Genomic DNA, 17,425 nt, shown 5'->3' on the forward strand with positions numbered 1-17,425 from the left:
GCGCATTATCCAATTATACTACACTATTTACATGATCAACATATTGCTCAATAGTAAAGTGGCTGTTGACTTAAAGGGATCTTTTCATGGTTCGGTAAATTGACAAAATTGAAAAAGTTGTTTCAGATTCGCAAATTTTCGGTTTAGTTATGATATTTGTGAGGAAACAGTATTACTAAACATTTGCCATGGTCTAATATAGCCATTATATGCATCTTTTGACGATTTAAAAACCTTAAAATTATAAAGTGTTGCAACGCGAAACGATTGAATAATTTGGAGAGTTCTGTTGTTGTCGTTTAAATTTGTGAAACTACAAAGATTGCTTATATAACGTACAAAATAGGCATCTTAGGTATGCTTGGCAGGAAAGCTCAGTTGGCTAATGCGTTTTTACTTTAGGATTCTGGGGTCACTGGTTCGAGCCCTGCTGCGGGCTACTTTTTTTTCCTTTTTTAAATTTTATTTTTGATTTTTTACTGGAGCTTTTAGAATTTAATGTTTACATTTATCAATATAAAGCATTGAATGACAAACTTCAAAACATCTCAAAATCTGTGAAAAGGCCCCTTTGAAGTCTGATTTTCATATATTTTTCTTTATGAGAGAACTTGTCTGCTCCGTTTTGGCATCAAAATATGGTGTGCACTTTATAATGGGTTGCGCATTAGTGCAGTAACTAATTGTCTATTCAGAGCTTGTGAACCGACTGAAAGGTCAGAGACTGCCTGATGGGACCACGGGAGAGATAGGGCAACAGCTGGTGGACTGGGTGAGTTCAAAGTGTGTCAACATTGTTTTGGAACAGTTTTGCTCTATGATTTATTATGGGATTTGCAGTTTTGGCCTCATCGTACAGTGATTTTTTTCATTCTCAAAAAATAATATTTTAAAGCATTGATCCAAACAATTTTGTTTTGTGAGTTTAAACTGCCATTGGCTAAAGATTTTAGACTTATGCAACTTTCCTTTTAAGATGGTTCTTACTTGATTCAATGGAAGCCATTCAATAAAACTTTCTCTAAGAAATTTTTTTTAGGCCTGGTAGGGTGGCATATAGCAGTTGAACTGTCCGTCAGTCAGTATGTGTGTATGTCAGTCTGTCCGTCCGTCCAAAAAAAACTTTAACATTGGCCATAACTTTTTCACTATTGAAGATAGCAACTTGATATTTGGCATGCATGTGTATCTCATGGAGCTGAACATTTTGAGTGGTGAAAGGAAAAGGTCAAGGTCATCCTTCAAGGTTAAATTTATGGCGTCTGTCCGTCCGAAAACTTTAACATTGACCATAAATTTTTCAATATTGAATATAGCAACTTGATATTTGGCATGCATGTGTATCTTATGAAGCTGCACATTTTGAGTGGTGGAAGTTCAAGGGCAAGGTCAACCTTTAAGGTCAACAACAACCAAAAAAATTCAAAGCGGAGTTCTCATGAAGCTGCACATTTAGAGTGGTGGAAGTTCAAGGTCATAGGTAAAAAAAAATATTTCAAAGCGGCGCAATAGGGGGCATTGTGTTTCTGACGAACACATCTCTTCTTTAATTCATGAACATGTACCCTAATGATGAATGAATTTCTGTTTTATTTGACTTTTTTTTCCAATATAGGCATCATTGTTGCGACATCATTGCTATGACATCATTGCTGTGACATCATTGTTGTGACATCATATTTCCCAAATATAATATTGGAGCCTCACTCTGGGGAAACATTTTCTGCCAGCCTAGACTGAATTTTCACTAAGAAGAGACTTTCTTAACTCTTTACCCTTTATAAATGCACTTTGACGCGTTTGTCACAAACAAAATCTAATTAAATTGAAAATCTTTACTAGAATTCAGTTTAAAGGCTTCATTTCCAACCTAAAGATACTGATGAGCAGCAAACAGCATAAAACCTGAACAGACTGCGTGTTTCTCGCAGTTTTAGTGTGTTACTTCTGGTTTTATGCTGTTTGCAAAAGCAACTTTCACTTTGCGTCTGATGGGGTAAGGGTTAAAATAAAAACATATAGTAAGGCAGAAAGTGTTGTCCCTAATCTTGGCCGATACTTTACTAATATACATAATGCTGGGTTACCCCAAAACTAGGCTCTTTTTTTCAGGATTATGCAACCATTTTCTATTATCCACTTGACTTTCAGATAATTGTAATCTTAAATTTGCCAATCCCTTTCTTTATTGATAAGTGGCAGCTGCTCAATTCAGTTATGTAGGTGTCTTACTTTCTAAATTCTGTTGCAGGTGCCCAACCTGCGTGTGTACGTGCCGTTCTGTGCCAACCAGGTGTTTGGCAAGGTGCTCTTGGACGAGAAAAAGGAGGAACCAGCCATCGATGACTTCCTGCAGAGGTGTCAGGACTCGCCGTTCAGTCGCAAACTTGACCTCTGGGGGTTGCTAGGTACATGCACATTGAATTTGTGATGTGTGCAGTTTTTTAAATTGTTATTTTAATTGTATTTTTGGACATTAATTTGTTGTTGAATGATTTGAACGTTTAGTGAAATTGGTTGAAACATTTATATAAAATTTGATGTGAAATAATGTGATTGCATCACAAAAGGGCATGGTGGGGTTCCAAGGGGATACTCCCCTGTTGTTGTGTAATATACATCATGCTGGGCAAATATCAGACAACAACTCAGCAGTCAGCAACCTTGCTGTTTTGTTATTACAAGCCTCACCTTACATGTATATATTATACAATGATAGGGCAGTTACCGGTTATTCTCTATATTTCTCTATATCAACGAGCAAAATTAATACATTGTGTATGAAATTCATATTTAGGTATTTACACTTTACAATACTGACTAATTGAATTGTTGTGGATGAAGCAGCATAACATTCATTTGAGCTATTGAATTGGCATTAAAAGCTCTTGTAATCATAGTTATTTTTAAGCTTCCATTAATTTAATTGACGATTAGATATTATGCATTATGAGAAATTCTTGGAAGACTGATAAAACCTGTTTCCTGTAACAGAATGTGAAGATGATAGTTTTGTGCTCTTCTGCAATTAGTACAATTATAATGACGCAGAAATTCAGATTTGAAAACTGTATCACCAGAAAAAGAATTTGAAATAGTTATGATCCAAAAAAAATTCATTGATGTAAACTTGTATTTTTATTTTGGTGCTTGATTTGGATTGCTGACGCTCACAGAATATTGTTTTAATTTAGATGGTGCCAGAAGCAGATTTATGAAATACCCACTTCTTTTAAAGAGCATTCTCAAATATGTGAGTATGAATGTGTTTCAAAACCCTTTACCACTTAGATATGTTTTTTGACGCATTTGTGGTCCCTTAGAAAGTTACATTTAATTAAAGACCTTTCTTATTAGGTTTAAGTTTGTAAGGCTTCATTTTCAATCCTTATATACTGGTGAGCAGAAATCAGCATAAAACCTGAACAGACTGCGAGTTACTTGCAGGCTGTTCTGGCTGGTTTTATGCTGTTTGCACATAGCCATTTTCACTTTGCTTCTGAGTGTAAAAGTGTCATACCAGATTTGTTGGCACCGGCTAATCAGGGAGGGTTAAACGAAGAATTTCATAAAAGTGGAAAGTGTTGTCCTTGATTAGCAAGTGCAAACTGCACAGGCTAATCTTGGGTGACACTTTATGCACTTGATGTAAGTCCCATTTTCCCAGAGCCAGGCCCAAATGCAAGTATGTCTCAAACTGTTTGGGCCTGGAATTTGAGTAGATTTTTGGTATCAAATATTTCAGACAGAAATAAGAATAATTTTAGGTAGTCTGATGGTATTCATTACCCCCACAAACGAAGTTTAGGGGGGTCAATAGGAGTGAGCTTGTCTGTCGGTCGGTCGGTCTGTCGGTCCGTATTTAGTGTCCACTCTCTATTTCAAGTTGTTTTCATCCGATCTTCACCAAACTTGGTCAGATGTTGTATCTAGATGATGTCTAGGTCAATTTCGAATATAGGTCATGTCGGGTCAAAAACTAGGCCACGGGGGTCACTTGGTGCGTTTTAAATATTGAGCATGGTGTCCGCTCTCTAATTCAAGTAGTTTTCATCCGAGCTTCACCAAACTTGGTCAGAAGTTGTATCTAGTTCTCTCTGTACAGAGCTCTGGCTGGCTGGACACTGAGCTCCTGGGAGAGGCAGTGCGGCTGGCAGAGTCGGTGGTGGCTGACGCGGACAGACGGACAGGCGAGGCCAAGTGCATCTACTTTCGCTCACGAATAACGTATCTCTATGAGGACCAGGTAGGTGGATCGCTTAACTGAGATGAGCCTCGTTCTGGGGAAAAAAGGGGCATAATGCATGTGCGTAAAGTGTTGTCCAAGATTAGCCTGTGCAGTCTGCACAGACTAATCAGATCAGGAAAGACACTTTCCGCTTGTGTGGTACTTTTAGCTTTAAAGGAAGTCTCTTTGAAGCAAAAAAAAAAAGTTAAGGCGGAAAGTGTCGTCCCTGATTAGCCTGTGCGGACTACACAGGCTAATATGGGAGGACACTTTACACTCAAGAATTAAGCCCCTTTTTACCAGAGCAAGGCTATAATGTTTATGTCATACCTCAGGGAATTTGTGATTTGAGAGTAAAACAGTTGAATTTGCCAAACCTGTCTGTATAGGATACAGTAGTAGCATGTTCAACACCCGAGTTTTAGTTTGTGAAATTGGTTACATGTAAATTCTGATAGAGTTTTTGTGTCTTGTACATAAAATGATATTTAATTATGTTAAGTTTTCATGATCATGAGAATCATAGATAAAATGATTTCATATTTTTTTATGGCTCACATAAAGTTTATGAAGGTCATTATAGTAAATTAATGCAGTGAACAAAACTGCAAACGTAATGTTTGAATATCTGTTAAATAAAATAATCTGTGACAGCGTTATAGATAATTTTTTACCCATGGGGGTAAATGCCCCCACTTTTCAAAGTATGGGGGTAAATGGTCAAATTTTGGTTTGCTTGAAGGGTAATTTGCTAAAAGTTAAACCAGAATATAGCCGGGGTACAGACACGCTACTTTAATAATGTTAAACACAATTAACCATTAACTATGTGTATTCCTTCATATTAGTAGGTTTCTTTATTTCTTGTTATTTTAACTTGTATTGTTGGCAGATTACATTTAAGAAGATCTTCTTCCTTATCGTCCACCACCGTGGGCCACGGAAAACTTTTTTGACAACTTTCAAGAGTTATTTTATTAGCGTTTTAGTGGTTCCATTTTGATTTGAAAACAGAGGAAATTAAATAATTCAGTATTGGCAGTAGAATTTTATTACACGCTACGATTTTTGCCATACACAAAGAATCACTTTTCCTTTGAGAAGTAATTTGAGTTGGCTTGGAAGAAGCCATGCTGACCACTTATGTAATTTAATAAACGTATAAGAGCTTGACTGTCTGTTAAAAAATCAATACTAAATTTACCATGCCTTTAGATGATAAGAGTATACATACCGACTGGCTAACTATTTCTACGATCCAGATTTTTACTAAAACCAGTCGCATATTTTGGCTAAAGACAATCAGCTGTTTATATTTTTTGATTACGATGTACGCAGAGAATGTACAGCATTAGCGTAAGTCCAGATTGGCTTGCTTAAATGTACGCACGGAAATGATAAATTGAGCGTTTCTTGATATTTCTAATGCGTATATTACGCTGATACGCAGCATATCTAGAACGCTGTGTGAGCGGTACTCATCACTGCTTGATCAAAAGGGAAAAAAGGTTAAAGAAAACTTTCCGTACAAAGAAATTTATTGCTGAAACTACAGCAAGCATATATTTGTAGTTAATTATGCGTGCTTGTCTGCCATTATTAATGCAGGTTATGTTATATTGCAGAGACACAGTGCGATAGAGACAGCCAGCACATTGCTCTGTAATGGAACTTTGAAGAACAACAAAGGCAGTGTAAGTACACTTGTATGTATATCAGAGTCTATTTTCAGATCCTACTAGCCTCTTCACGAGGTCTTTGTAGCCTGACCTGATAAGTACACTAATGCAGTCCCATGCTATATATAGGCACCTATAATAACCACTGTGCATGACTCTTGCTATTCTGAGAACTTGGGACTGGTTGCTGCACTCTTTGAACTAACTTACTGCTTTTGACAGTGTGTACAAAATACAGTCTATTGTTGATCTTGGGACTGGTTGCTGCACTCTTTGAACTAACTTACTGCCTTTGACAGTGTATAAATAATACAGTCTATTATTGAACTTGGGACTGGTTTGCATTAGGAGACAGGTGTGGCTGCACTCTTTGAACTAAGTTACTGCTTTTGACAGTTTATAAAAAATACATTCTTGAACTTGGGACTGGTTTTCATTGTCTGAAAAAGGTGGATGCACTCATTGAACCAACTTCTTACAGCTTTCGATAGTTAATATAAATACAGTCTATTCTTGAACTTGAGACTGGTTTGTATTGTCAGGCAGTTGTGGCTGTACTCTTTGAACTTTTTTTCAGCCTTTGATAGTTCTGTAAATATGTATTTTCATTAGTATGCTAATATTATAGTGCTGTTAATTTCTTTTGAAGTGCTTTAGAGCTTGTAATTGAGTTTAGGATTATTTTTTTCTGTTAAGTGACACTTACAAATTTTATAGAAGAACTAAATAAAATAAATATGGTATAAAATAAAGAGTTTCAGATTTATTTTATCACTGGCCATTTTACCACGAAACATTTTTACAGAAATATTTCTGATAAATTTGAAATGTTGTTTACTGCTGTTATTTCATTTGATGTTAGCAACTTTGTTTCATCCAAATAATACTTGCAATTATTCATGCAAAGAAAATGTAGCCATTGAAAATGCTTGAAATGCTTTACATGTTAAAGATAGGAATGCTCATAATGTAAACAAGGTAACGCGCATGATACATCGTATTGTACAATCTCCTGTTGCCTACTTTGTATCATAAAGATTTTCTCACACAAAATTAAATCAACCGTTACTTTCTCTCAGTGCGTTTGTTTTGTTAAAAATTAACATCTAACATAAAAAGAGTTTTGTTTAAATATCTGTAAAATTCAGCCATCACTATGTGCAAACAGCAAAGAGCCAGAACAGCCTGCAAGTAACTTGCAGGCTGTTTAGGTTTTATGCTGTTTGCTGCTCATCAGTATCTAAGATTTGGAGATGAAGCCTTAAAAACTTGAATCTAGTAAGAGAGGTCTTAAAATAAACATAACTTTCCAAGGGACTACAAATGCCTGAAAATACATATCTAAGTGGGAAAGGGTTTACGTTATTTTGTATTTGAATAACACTCAAAACTGTAAAGTTTATGTGTTATACATTCATATTCTGTTCTGTTCTTATAGAAGCTACAGCTGTTCCTGTTTGACACAATCGTGGTGCTGACGAGGCTGGTGACGCAGGGAGGCCAGCAGAGATTTCAGGTGTACCGGGACCCCATACCGGTCTGTGAACTCCTCCTGGAAGACTTGAAGGACGGCGAAGTGAAGATGGGCTCCTTCAGGACGGCATTCAGCTCATCACAGACATGTGAGTAGTTGAGTGTTATACCACTGCAGGTAGTGGGTATGAGCCTTGAGCTCATCACAGACATGTGAGTAGTGGAGTGTTATACCACTGCAGGTAGTGGGTATGAGCCTTGAGCACATCACAGACATGTGAGTAGTGGAGTGTTATACCACTGCAGGTAGTGGGTATGAGCCTTGAGCCCATCACAGACATGTGAGTAGTGGAGTGTTATGCCACTGCAGGTAGTGGGTATTAGCCTTGAGCTCATCACAGACATGTGAGTAGTTGAGTGTTATACCACTGCAGGTGGTGGGTATGAGCCTTGAGCTCATCACAGATATGTGAGTAGTGGAGTGTTATACCACTGCAGGTAGTGGGTATGAGCCTTCAGCTCATCACAGACATGTGAGTAGTGGAGTGTTATACCACTGCAGGTAGTGGGTATGAGCCTTGAGCTCATCACAGACATGTGAGTAGTGGAGTGTTATACCACTGCAGGTAGTGGGTATGAACCTTGAGCTCATCACAGGCATGTGAGTAGTGGAGTGTTATACCACTGCAAGTAGTGGGTATGAGCCTTGAGCTCATCACAGACATGTGAGTAGTGGAGTGTTATGCCACTGCAGGTAGTGGGTATGAGCCTTGAGCTCATCACAGACATGTGAGTAGTGGAGTGTTATACCACAGCAGGTAGTGGGTTTGAGCCTTGAGCTCATCACAGACATGTGAGTAGTGGAGTGTTATACCACTGCAGGTGGTGGGTATGAGCCTTGAGCTCATCACAGACATGTGAGTAGTGGAGTGTTACACCACTGCAGGTAGTGGGTATGAGCCTTGAGCTCATCACAGACATGTGAGTAGTGGAGTGTTACACCACTGCAGGTAGTGGGTATGAGCCTTGAGCTCATCACAGACATGTGAGTAGTGGAGTGTTATACCACTGCAGGTGGTGGGTATGAGCCTTGAGCTCATCACAGACATGTGAGTAGTGGAGTGTTATATCACTGCAGGTTGTGGGTATGAGCCTTGAGCTCATCACAGATATGTGAGTAGTGGAGTGTTATACCACTGCAGGTGGTGGGTATGAGCCTTGAGCTCATCACAGACATGTGAGTAGTGGAGTGTTACACCACTGCAGGTAGTGGGTATTAGCCTTGAGCTCATCACAGACATGTGAGTAGTGGAGTGCTACACCACTGCAGGTAGTGGGTATTAGCCTTGAGCTAATCACAGATATGTGAGTAGTGGAGTGTTACACCACTGCAGGTAGTGGGTATGACCCTTGAGCTCATCACAGACATAAGAGTAGTGGAGTGTTATACCACTGCAGGTTGTGGGTATGAGCCTTGAGCTCATCACAGACATGTGAGTAGTGGAGTGTTATACCACTGCAGGTGGTGGGTATGAGCCTTGTTCTAGTAAACTTCAGCTTAATGCAAGTGCGTGAAGTGTCGTCTCAGATTAGCCTGTGTGGATCGCCTACACTGGAATTTCATTAAGAGGAGACCTCCTTTTAACTAAAAATTTCTAAACAGCGGAAAGTGTCATGTCCTCCCAGATTAGCCTGTGCAGACTGCGCATTAACATCTTCTGCATTCATCATGGTGATGTATTTTATTTTACACGATTTAAGTCTTGAATATGTAATAATATGTTATAAATTTTTTCTTCTTTTCCAGCAAAGAACATTTTCCGCGTTTCCCACATGGACTCCAACAAAGCACAGTCGCACACTCTGATGTGTAACGATGAACATGACAAGCGTCAGTGGCTGCACTGTTTCAAAATAGCCATCAACGCGGTCCCGAAAACCCTGACGGATAACGTCAGCCTGAAGTCCGAAAGTTCCGAGGGCGAGTGAATAATGGCCGCAGCGACGCTTGATTGTAGATTGCCTGCAACGCATGTATTGTTACTATAACATGTATGTTAGGTGAGATAAGATTTTTTGAAGATGTAACTGTTGAGTGCCTGGAGTTGTTGGGAAGCGTGCAATACACCTGGGGGACATTCCTGATTGGGCGAACTTGTACAGGTTGACTGAAGGACCTAATCAACATGCAGATAGGGCAGAAAATTGTAATTTATGTTGAGAATGATGCATGAAGATTGGATGGAAGAGTTTGTTGGCAGCGAACAAAGTGTGCTATTAAGTCCTTTTTGCTGCATGAATCCTGGTGAAATTTGTATTGTTTTTGGACATTTGAAAAATGTTGTATTGTTTGAAAATACAGACACGCTAAAATAATTAACTGCGTGTTGTCTGCACTTGGTCTTGTGCATATTGTTACAAAACCTTAAAGATAACAACAGGGTTTTGTTTATCCATGACCACCTTATTTTAAATTATATACTTTTGGAATGAACTACACTACCATATTTTAGTATCTTATGTTAGTTTTAACTTTGCATAGGCTGTATTGTTTAATTATTTGTATGACTTTGATCTGTATTTCTGCTATTGTTAATGCATTGTTCACCACAGTTTGCCTTAATAGAAAATTGTGTACATTATTTGTTCTATCTTTCACCCAATTATCAGCAGTTTTTTTTTATTGCTTATCAATATTTAAATAAATGAAGTGGATAATTCTTCTATGTTGGCCTTTATGCTCTTTAGAATTCTTTCGTAACATGAAATGGCGCCATAATATAACGCTGTTAATTTGTTTAATGCTTAATGCACTCTGGGTTGAATTAAAAAAAATTGTTTTCAAAAAGTCTGAAATATTGTAATTAAATAAATATCAGTTGAAAAGTATTGGACTGTATAGATGTTTAATTTCTTCAATATAAAATATTGGTAAATTGGATAAATATTTATCTTATTTTATTGGGTCAAGATTTAATTTTAATTATTCATTTAAATTATTCCTACTTCAGTTAAATCTTACCAACATTTCTTATCCACCAATATCAACAAACTTAACACAAATCGGGGCATTTCTGTTAATTGAACAGAGAATTTGTGTTTATTTTGTTTTAATCACTGCCTTCTTTTATATTGCAATAGTATTTTGCTTTCAATCTATGTGATTTATGTATACTGATACTGTTTATATGCTATGTATTGAGATTAAAGAAAGTATGTTATTCAATCATACTACAAAATGTATTTTGTATTTGTATTTCAGTAGCTTGTGTTTGGACAGGTTTGTTGCCAATATTTATTAATAAAGTAGTCTGAAAAATGTGTCATATAGCTTTGGTGCCACATTCATAAATCTATACATGTACTTGTTTTAATTACATTTTGTATTATATATATTTTATCAATGCAATGTATTGGTTTTATGCATGTATGTAAAACAAAATCTGTCATTATTTTATCATATTTTGTGTTTTACAGTTCTGCCTACTCATGTTTCTCATTCAAAACTCTGTAGATTCACCTTACATTTTAGCTAAAATATACTTGACATTGACTTTTTAAAAAGTAACTTAAGAAGTATAACAGGGTATTTGTGCTTTTGATAATTAGCAGTACTTCATATGGGTAGTTTTTATGCCACCGAAGGAGGGCATATAGTGATCGAACTGCCTGTCCGTCTTTCAGTCACACTTTTGCGTTTAGGTTTCGAAAAATGCTCATAACTTCTATGTCGCTTCAGATGTAACCTTCATATTTGGTATGCATGTGTATATTGACAAGGCCTTTCAATACGCACACAAATTTTGACCCCTTTGACCTTGACCTTGAACTAAGGGTCTGCATTTATGTGTCGAAATCTGCGTTTAGGTTTCGAAATCTGAGTTTAAGTTTCGAAGAAGCGTTTTCGAGGGCATATATCTTCAGATAGAGAAAGCTCTTGTTTGTTTTTATTTGTATTTTAGATTTTAACTTGTATCTTTTCTTGTTGTCTTTTTCTCTACATTTATATGTAATTGTTGAACATGTTTGTAATGATGTCTTTTCTTTAATGTTAATTCTAATGCTTCTGAACTCTGGATTTCACAAACACACACAGAGTAGTATTTGTTCTCTTGTCAAATTGTTGGAACCTGTCTTTGAATGAAAAGATTGAATCACTGTTGTTTTTTTGTTGCAATATAAGTTTTCCATCATCACTTGCCATTTTCTTAATAAAATAATGTCTTATTTGTAAGATTCCCTTGCTGGTGTATACTTGTACAAATAAATAATGAATAAACACAACACAATGTAAGTGCATACAATGGGTTTCATTAATTTTGTACTCAAGTGTAATTTACTTTAAAAAAAACAACAAAGTTTTACATTCCAAATGGTCGAAATGCCTCATGCTTTTGACTGCCTAAACATGCTTGCCTAGAAACGCATCTTATTTGTATTAAACTGTAAACATAGATAGAAACGCATCTTATTTGTATTAAACTGTAAACATAGAGATAATGGATTTTAGGTCCAATCTAATCCAAATTTGTATTGCTTGTACTTACTTTATGCACAGTGGTGTATCATATAAGTTTCATTGTACCTGGTTTGTCATTTTAAAACTATTTGTTATGCATATATGTATTGTTTTTCCATTTCTTTTTATAGGCCAGTAACAAAAGCTATATTTTTTCCCACCGTCATCCATATTGTTGATTGCATTTAGTGAGTGCCTCTGTGAATTTCCATACAAAGGAAACCAGATTTTATCTTTTAAGCCTATTTCAGGAAACAAACTGGGCTCAGATATGTAAACATGTGTGTTAAGTGTCCTCTAGATTTGCCTGTGCAATCAGCACAGGCTTATTAGAGAAGTCTTTTAAAAGAAAATCCATTCAAGGTGGAAAGTGTTGCTGCAGATAGGCCTATGGGGAATGCACTGGCAAATTTGAGACGACACTTGGCGCAGGTGTTTTTATATAGCACCAATACTTCTTACTTCATTGAGAGGACACTTGGCGCAGGTGTTTTTATATAGCACCAATACTTCTTACTTCATTGAGAGGACACTTGGCGCAGGTGTTTTTATCTAGCACCAATACTCCTTACTTCATTACTTGGATACTAAGACTGGTGTTGCTTTTGATCTCATTTCTGATCCAGTCACATCACCAAATCACACTTTGACCTACTTTGGAGTTCAAATGCACCATTAATTGCTTGATTGGATTCTTAAATCTGTCATCAACAATGAGGAATGTTAAACGCAATTACTTAGATTCTGGTTGTGTATTATTACTTTTATCACATTTTGCAGTTAGAATGATTAAAATGGGTTTGTTCAGTACAAAAAAAGATAAGGGGCAGGGGAATTACAAGTTTGCTCATTAATGTTGATAGTAAAAAAATTCCTTCATAAAACTTTGGTATGAAAATAAAATGTAAATATTAATGTTCTTTGTAACGTTTTATGCTATTTACTTATAGTCATGTATTTATATGTTTACAATAGTGAGTATAACACGTATATCTAATTAAGCATTATTAATTATCAATACTTGTAATAGTTAGTATTATAGTAGTTTATATTTGTTTGTATACTTATTAGTAAGACCTTATTGTCACTGTCCGAAATGCACAATGTGCTTGTCAACCATATATTTTACAAGTTAAGAAAACTTTTACAAATAAATTATTTCCATTTTTTTCCATGTTCATTCATAATTCAAAATTATTTTTTACTGTTTTTTTTTAGACTTATTCAAATTGTTATTTTTCATGCAGTTGTAGAATATGTGGTTGACATGCATCACTATAACAGTCAAACATTATCTAAGTCATAATGATCATTTTAGGTTATCAACACTTATCACATTGCAAACACTTTGAATGCATAGGTTTACATACTTTTTGAGTTTCAGTTAAAGGGTAAGATAATACTGAAGTTGTTTCTGAACGAAGCACCTAAATATTGTTTTGCATTTAGCAATTGATTTGTAGCAATGCCATAAATTGAACCACTCAGTGAACACAGTAATACCTCTTGGCCATTTTGTGCGTCAAAAATTCAATAACATTGCCATGTTTCATGATGAACTGCTTTTGAATTGTTTAGCCCTGTTTATTGTGAAATCCATTTTCTGTAGTTCACACTTTCGGTGCACGATTGTGACTCATTTTAAATAAAACTATTTTAGTCTCTTTGAAAAGGTTTATCTAATGTACCGATTTTCATATGAAAACTCTTTAATTACTTTATAATGATGATTTTAACATCAAATTATAAAAACACCAGACCATATGACTACACATGTTTCAGACTTATTCTTAAACTTACATGTCAGGCAAAGACAATTTCTGTACTATAGAAAACGTTGAATTGTATTGCCTAATATGGACGTTCAAGAATACGAAATATTTTATGTTGCTTGTAGTCATCACTGTGCACTTGATAACTGTACTGTACATTTTGAAGTGTGAAGGTTTCTCACAAGTTTGATTATTCATATTAGTGTGTTCAAAACTTAAAAGAAACCCATTTTCACGCTGCTCTCTACTCAAATGGTATCATAATTCTTTCCAGCACTTTTTATGAAAGCAGCACAAAATGAACCATTTTTACTATAAAGGACATGTGTCCGTTTGCTTTGTGTGCAGGTAGAAGTTGTGTCATTTATTTTCATCTTCGACGAAACCGTTTCTGGTGATTTGTGGTAACTACGATATTCATGTCCTCATTACGGTAAACATGTTCTCATTACGTGGACATTACGTGTCTTGTATAGTAAGAAATCACTGTAAACACACTGATCAACGATTTGCATTTTCATCCCAGTTGTTTACTTGTTGCGCCTTGTTTACGGTTTCAACACCAGACCATTATACCAATTAAACTGTGAATACAAACCGTGATTTGTTGTTGTTGTTGTCACACTGCTGTCCGCGTGGCACGTGTTCGTTGCATAGCAGAGCGGATACAAGAGAACGCTTACAAGTTACATGTTGACTCGTTATTTTAGATTAATTGCTTTTCTTTGTCTCGGGCAATCAATTAAAGCAGGTTATTCATGTTCAGGATTCGCGTGTTGTTTATTGAATGCCGAATATGGCGATTGTTATTGTGTTGCGCGGCATTTTAAATGCACGTGCGAAAGAGCAAAATGCGCGGGAAGTAAGTGCATGTTTTTTAACATTTCAGTAGATTTGCCTGACTGTTTGTTACTCCAACACAACACAATATTTAAGACTGATTATTTCATTGTATAGTATACGCGTTTATCTCTTTAAATGACTCGAAAATAGTAGAAGTGTAACTTGTTATGCCCCGCCTATGGCGGGGGGGGGGATATTGTTTTGGCGTTGTCCGTCCACCCGTCCGTCCGGCACTTTTGTGTCCGGAGCCATATCTTGGAAGTGCTTTGGCTGATTTCATTGAAACTTGGTATGAGTATATATACATGGATAAGAGGATGATGCACGCCATATGGAATTGTACTCCATCGGATAATAACGGAGTTATTGCCCTTTGTATCTTGAAAAAAATGCTTTTGTATGTGTCCGGAGCCATATCTTGGAAGTGCTTTCACATATTTCATTGAACCTTGTATGAAGATATATATGGATAAGAGGATGATGCACGTTGGCGTGGTCCATCCGTCCAGAAAACTTGTGTCCAGAAGTATAATGTCGGGGAATATCAATTCAACGAATTTGCTTGTTGCTATTGTAGGCTCTAGGATAGGTGCCCCCCCCCCCCCCCCCCGGAGAAGTGCCCCCTCAAAGATTTTTCACTCGGCGGAGAACTGCCCCGTCACTGTTTTTTATTGGGCGGAGAACTGCCCTCCTGCTGAAAAATAGCGGGCGGAAAAGAGCCCTCCTGTCAGAATTGATGACCCGGAGAAGTGCCCCCTCAATAAAGAAATTTCGCGACGAGTAGGGCGAGTATTACAATGACAAAAACGCCAGTTACTTTCTTGCTAATATGGTTGGAAAGTGAGCGAAAGTTCAAAAATAATATACAAGTAATAAAAGGTATAAAACGACAAAAAATACCTGCGTCGGAATGGACGTCGCCATATTGATAATCACGTGATTTTACCCTATGTGAAAAAAGAAAAAATCCCGTTTTGCTAATAAAAAGTTTTCGCAGCTGAATTATTTGATAATTTGCCCGTAATTAAAACAAACAATTAGTATGCAATTTATTACATCCTTATGCAAGCTGAAAACAATTGTTTATTTGTTTGTTTTCACCAATTAGGGATTTTGACGGTTCCATATAATAAACCCGTATGCGGCTTTCTCCAAAGGTAACAAGTGCTCAACAATTGCAGTCGGCCCGGTCTACCAAGGAAAAGATTGCTTTGCCTTTCGTTAAAGGTAACACGTTCTCAGCCTGCCTAATTAGCTGCAAATTAAAGCAAACTGAAACCGATTTTGTTTTCGAAAATGCATGACACCCTCATATGCGCTCGATGGCAATGTATTTTAATTTATTTATTTTTTTAATATAGTTTTTAGTTACCCGTTTTTCATTATAATGCATACACATACTAAATCAATAAAAAATCTTCTTACAAAACAAAGATAGAAAATATTTGAAAAAAAATAAATAAAAATTGCCATCGAGCGCCTATGGACACGCTCTGCTCAAAATGCAAACTGTTTCCGTCAAATGTATATGTTTATATGGTAGACAATTGTGTGCTGACTTATATATCCATTCATTCATCATTATCCATTTTGCCTATTGAATTTAATTTATTATTCTTAAATTTACGCATTTTTTTCGCTATTTTCAATGGGTCAATACTATCTTTTTGTGTACATTAATTCCGATCTAATTTTTCTTTCCTTTAGTACTACATGTACTTAGTTGCACGTCTATATTAAGTTGCGACACATGGTCTGTATTAACACGCATGCTTTTCCTGCATGGACTCGACCACAGGTGGTTAGCGTGTGGCTATGATATTAATTAGTGAAAACATCATTTTGAATGATAAATAATCATATTATAACGAAAAATTAACTTTTCTGAAAAAAAAAATATTTCACTATCAAATATATATATAACAAGGTATGCAACTCAAAATCAGCCCAAAACGGGGTGCATCGCTTTGAACAGCCATATCTTCATAAATTTTGCAGCGATTTTCACGATCTCGGTCTTATTCAACGCAGAAATGAATTTCCTTTCTGGAAATGTATATGTCTTGCAATATTTAAACAAATGCTGGGTCAACTTTTAAGAAATAACACGATACACAACACGCATGACCCAGTTGACAGTGATCATGCTGTCTTTAAGACTGAAATCTTCACGGAGTAAAGGGCAACTTCCCTACAAAGTTCATGTAGTTCGATACCATAATTCAATAAAACGTATGAAAAAACATTATTACCGTTCTTGTCGTTACATTATGCATCAAGACTAACTGTCCAGCGCCGTTTGAAACCTTTGTTTACATACATTTCAACTAACTGACATTTTAAACATACGAGTGATTTCATTGGTCCAATGCGGAGGTGTGTCTTTACGACTGGAGATTTCATTCATAAAGAATACATGATCACTGTCAACTGGGTCATGCGTGTTGTGTATCGTGTTATTTCTTAAAAGTTGACCCAGCATTTGTAAAAATATTGCAAGACATATACATTTCCAGAAAGGAAATTCATTTCTGCGTTGAATAAGACCGAGATCGTGAAAATCGCTGCACAATTGATGAAGATATGGCTGTTCAAAGCGATGCACCCCGTTTTGGGGTGATTTTGAGTTGCATACCTTGTTATATATATATTTGATAGTGAAATATTTTTTTTCAGAAAAGTTAATTTTTCGTTATAATATGATTATTTATCATTCAAAATGATGTTTTCACTGATTAATATCATAGCCACACGCTAACCACCTGTGGACTCGACTATGTTTCGCGCTCTTATTAAAACACGACTTTTACATGACATTCAGGTATAGTGATTGGTGCAGATGCGTACAAAGGGACTTAAATAATACTATCACGTGGATGTAGAAAATTTGTGTTATTCAGTTCGATAAATG

At 36.3% G+C, this 17,425-nt stretch overlaps 1 protein-coding gene across 2 annotated transcripts in view; it reads left to right on the forward strand.

Moving 5' to 3' along the window:
- Positions 1–14,272, forward strand: part of LOC127880511 (rho guanine nucleotide exchange factor 3-like) — a 61,605-nt gene extending 47,333 nt beyond the window's left edge. For both annotated transcript variants that reach the window (XM_052427819.1, XM_052427820.1), the window contains 8 exons: positions 696–772; positions 2,252–2,408; positions 3,195–3,253; positions 4,106–4,246; positions 5,854–5,922; positions 7,346–7,529; positions 9,188–12,331; positions 12,442–14,272. In XM_052427819.1, the coding sequence (XP_052283779.1) occupies positions 696–772; positions 2,252–2,408; positions 3,195–3,253; positions 4,106–4,246; positions 5,854–5,922; positions 7,346–7,529; positions 9,188–9,369 (869 nt within the window). In that variant the 3' untranslated portion in view covers positions 9,370–12,331; positions 12,442–14,272. The remainder of the gene's footprint in view (positions 1–695; positions 773–2,251; positions 2,409–3,194; positions 3,254–4,105; positions 4,247–5,853; positions 5,923–7,345; positions 7,530–9,187; positions 12,332–12,441) is intronic.
- Positions 14,273–17,425: the final 3,153 nt, after the last annotated feature.

The sequence above is a fragment of the Dreissena polymorpha genome, chromosome 5, assembly GCF_020536995.1.
Source record: "Dreissena polymorpha isolate Duluth1 chromosome 5, UMN_Dpol_1.0, whole genome shotgun sequence".
Classification (NCBI taxonomy): domain Eukaryota; kingdom Metazoa; phylum Mollusca; class Bivalvia; order Myida; family Dreissenidae; genus Dreissena; species Dreissena polymorpha.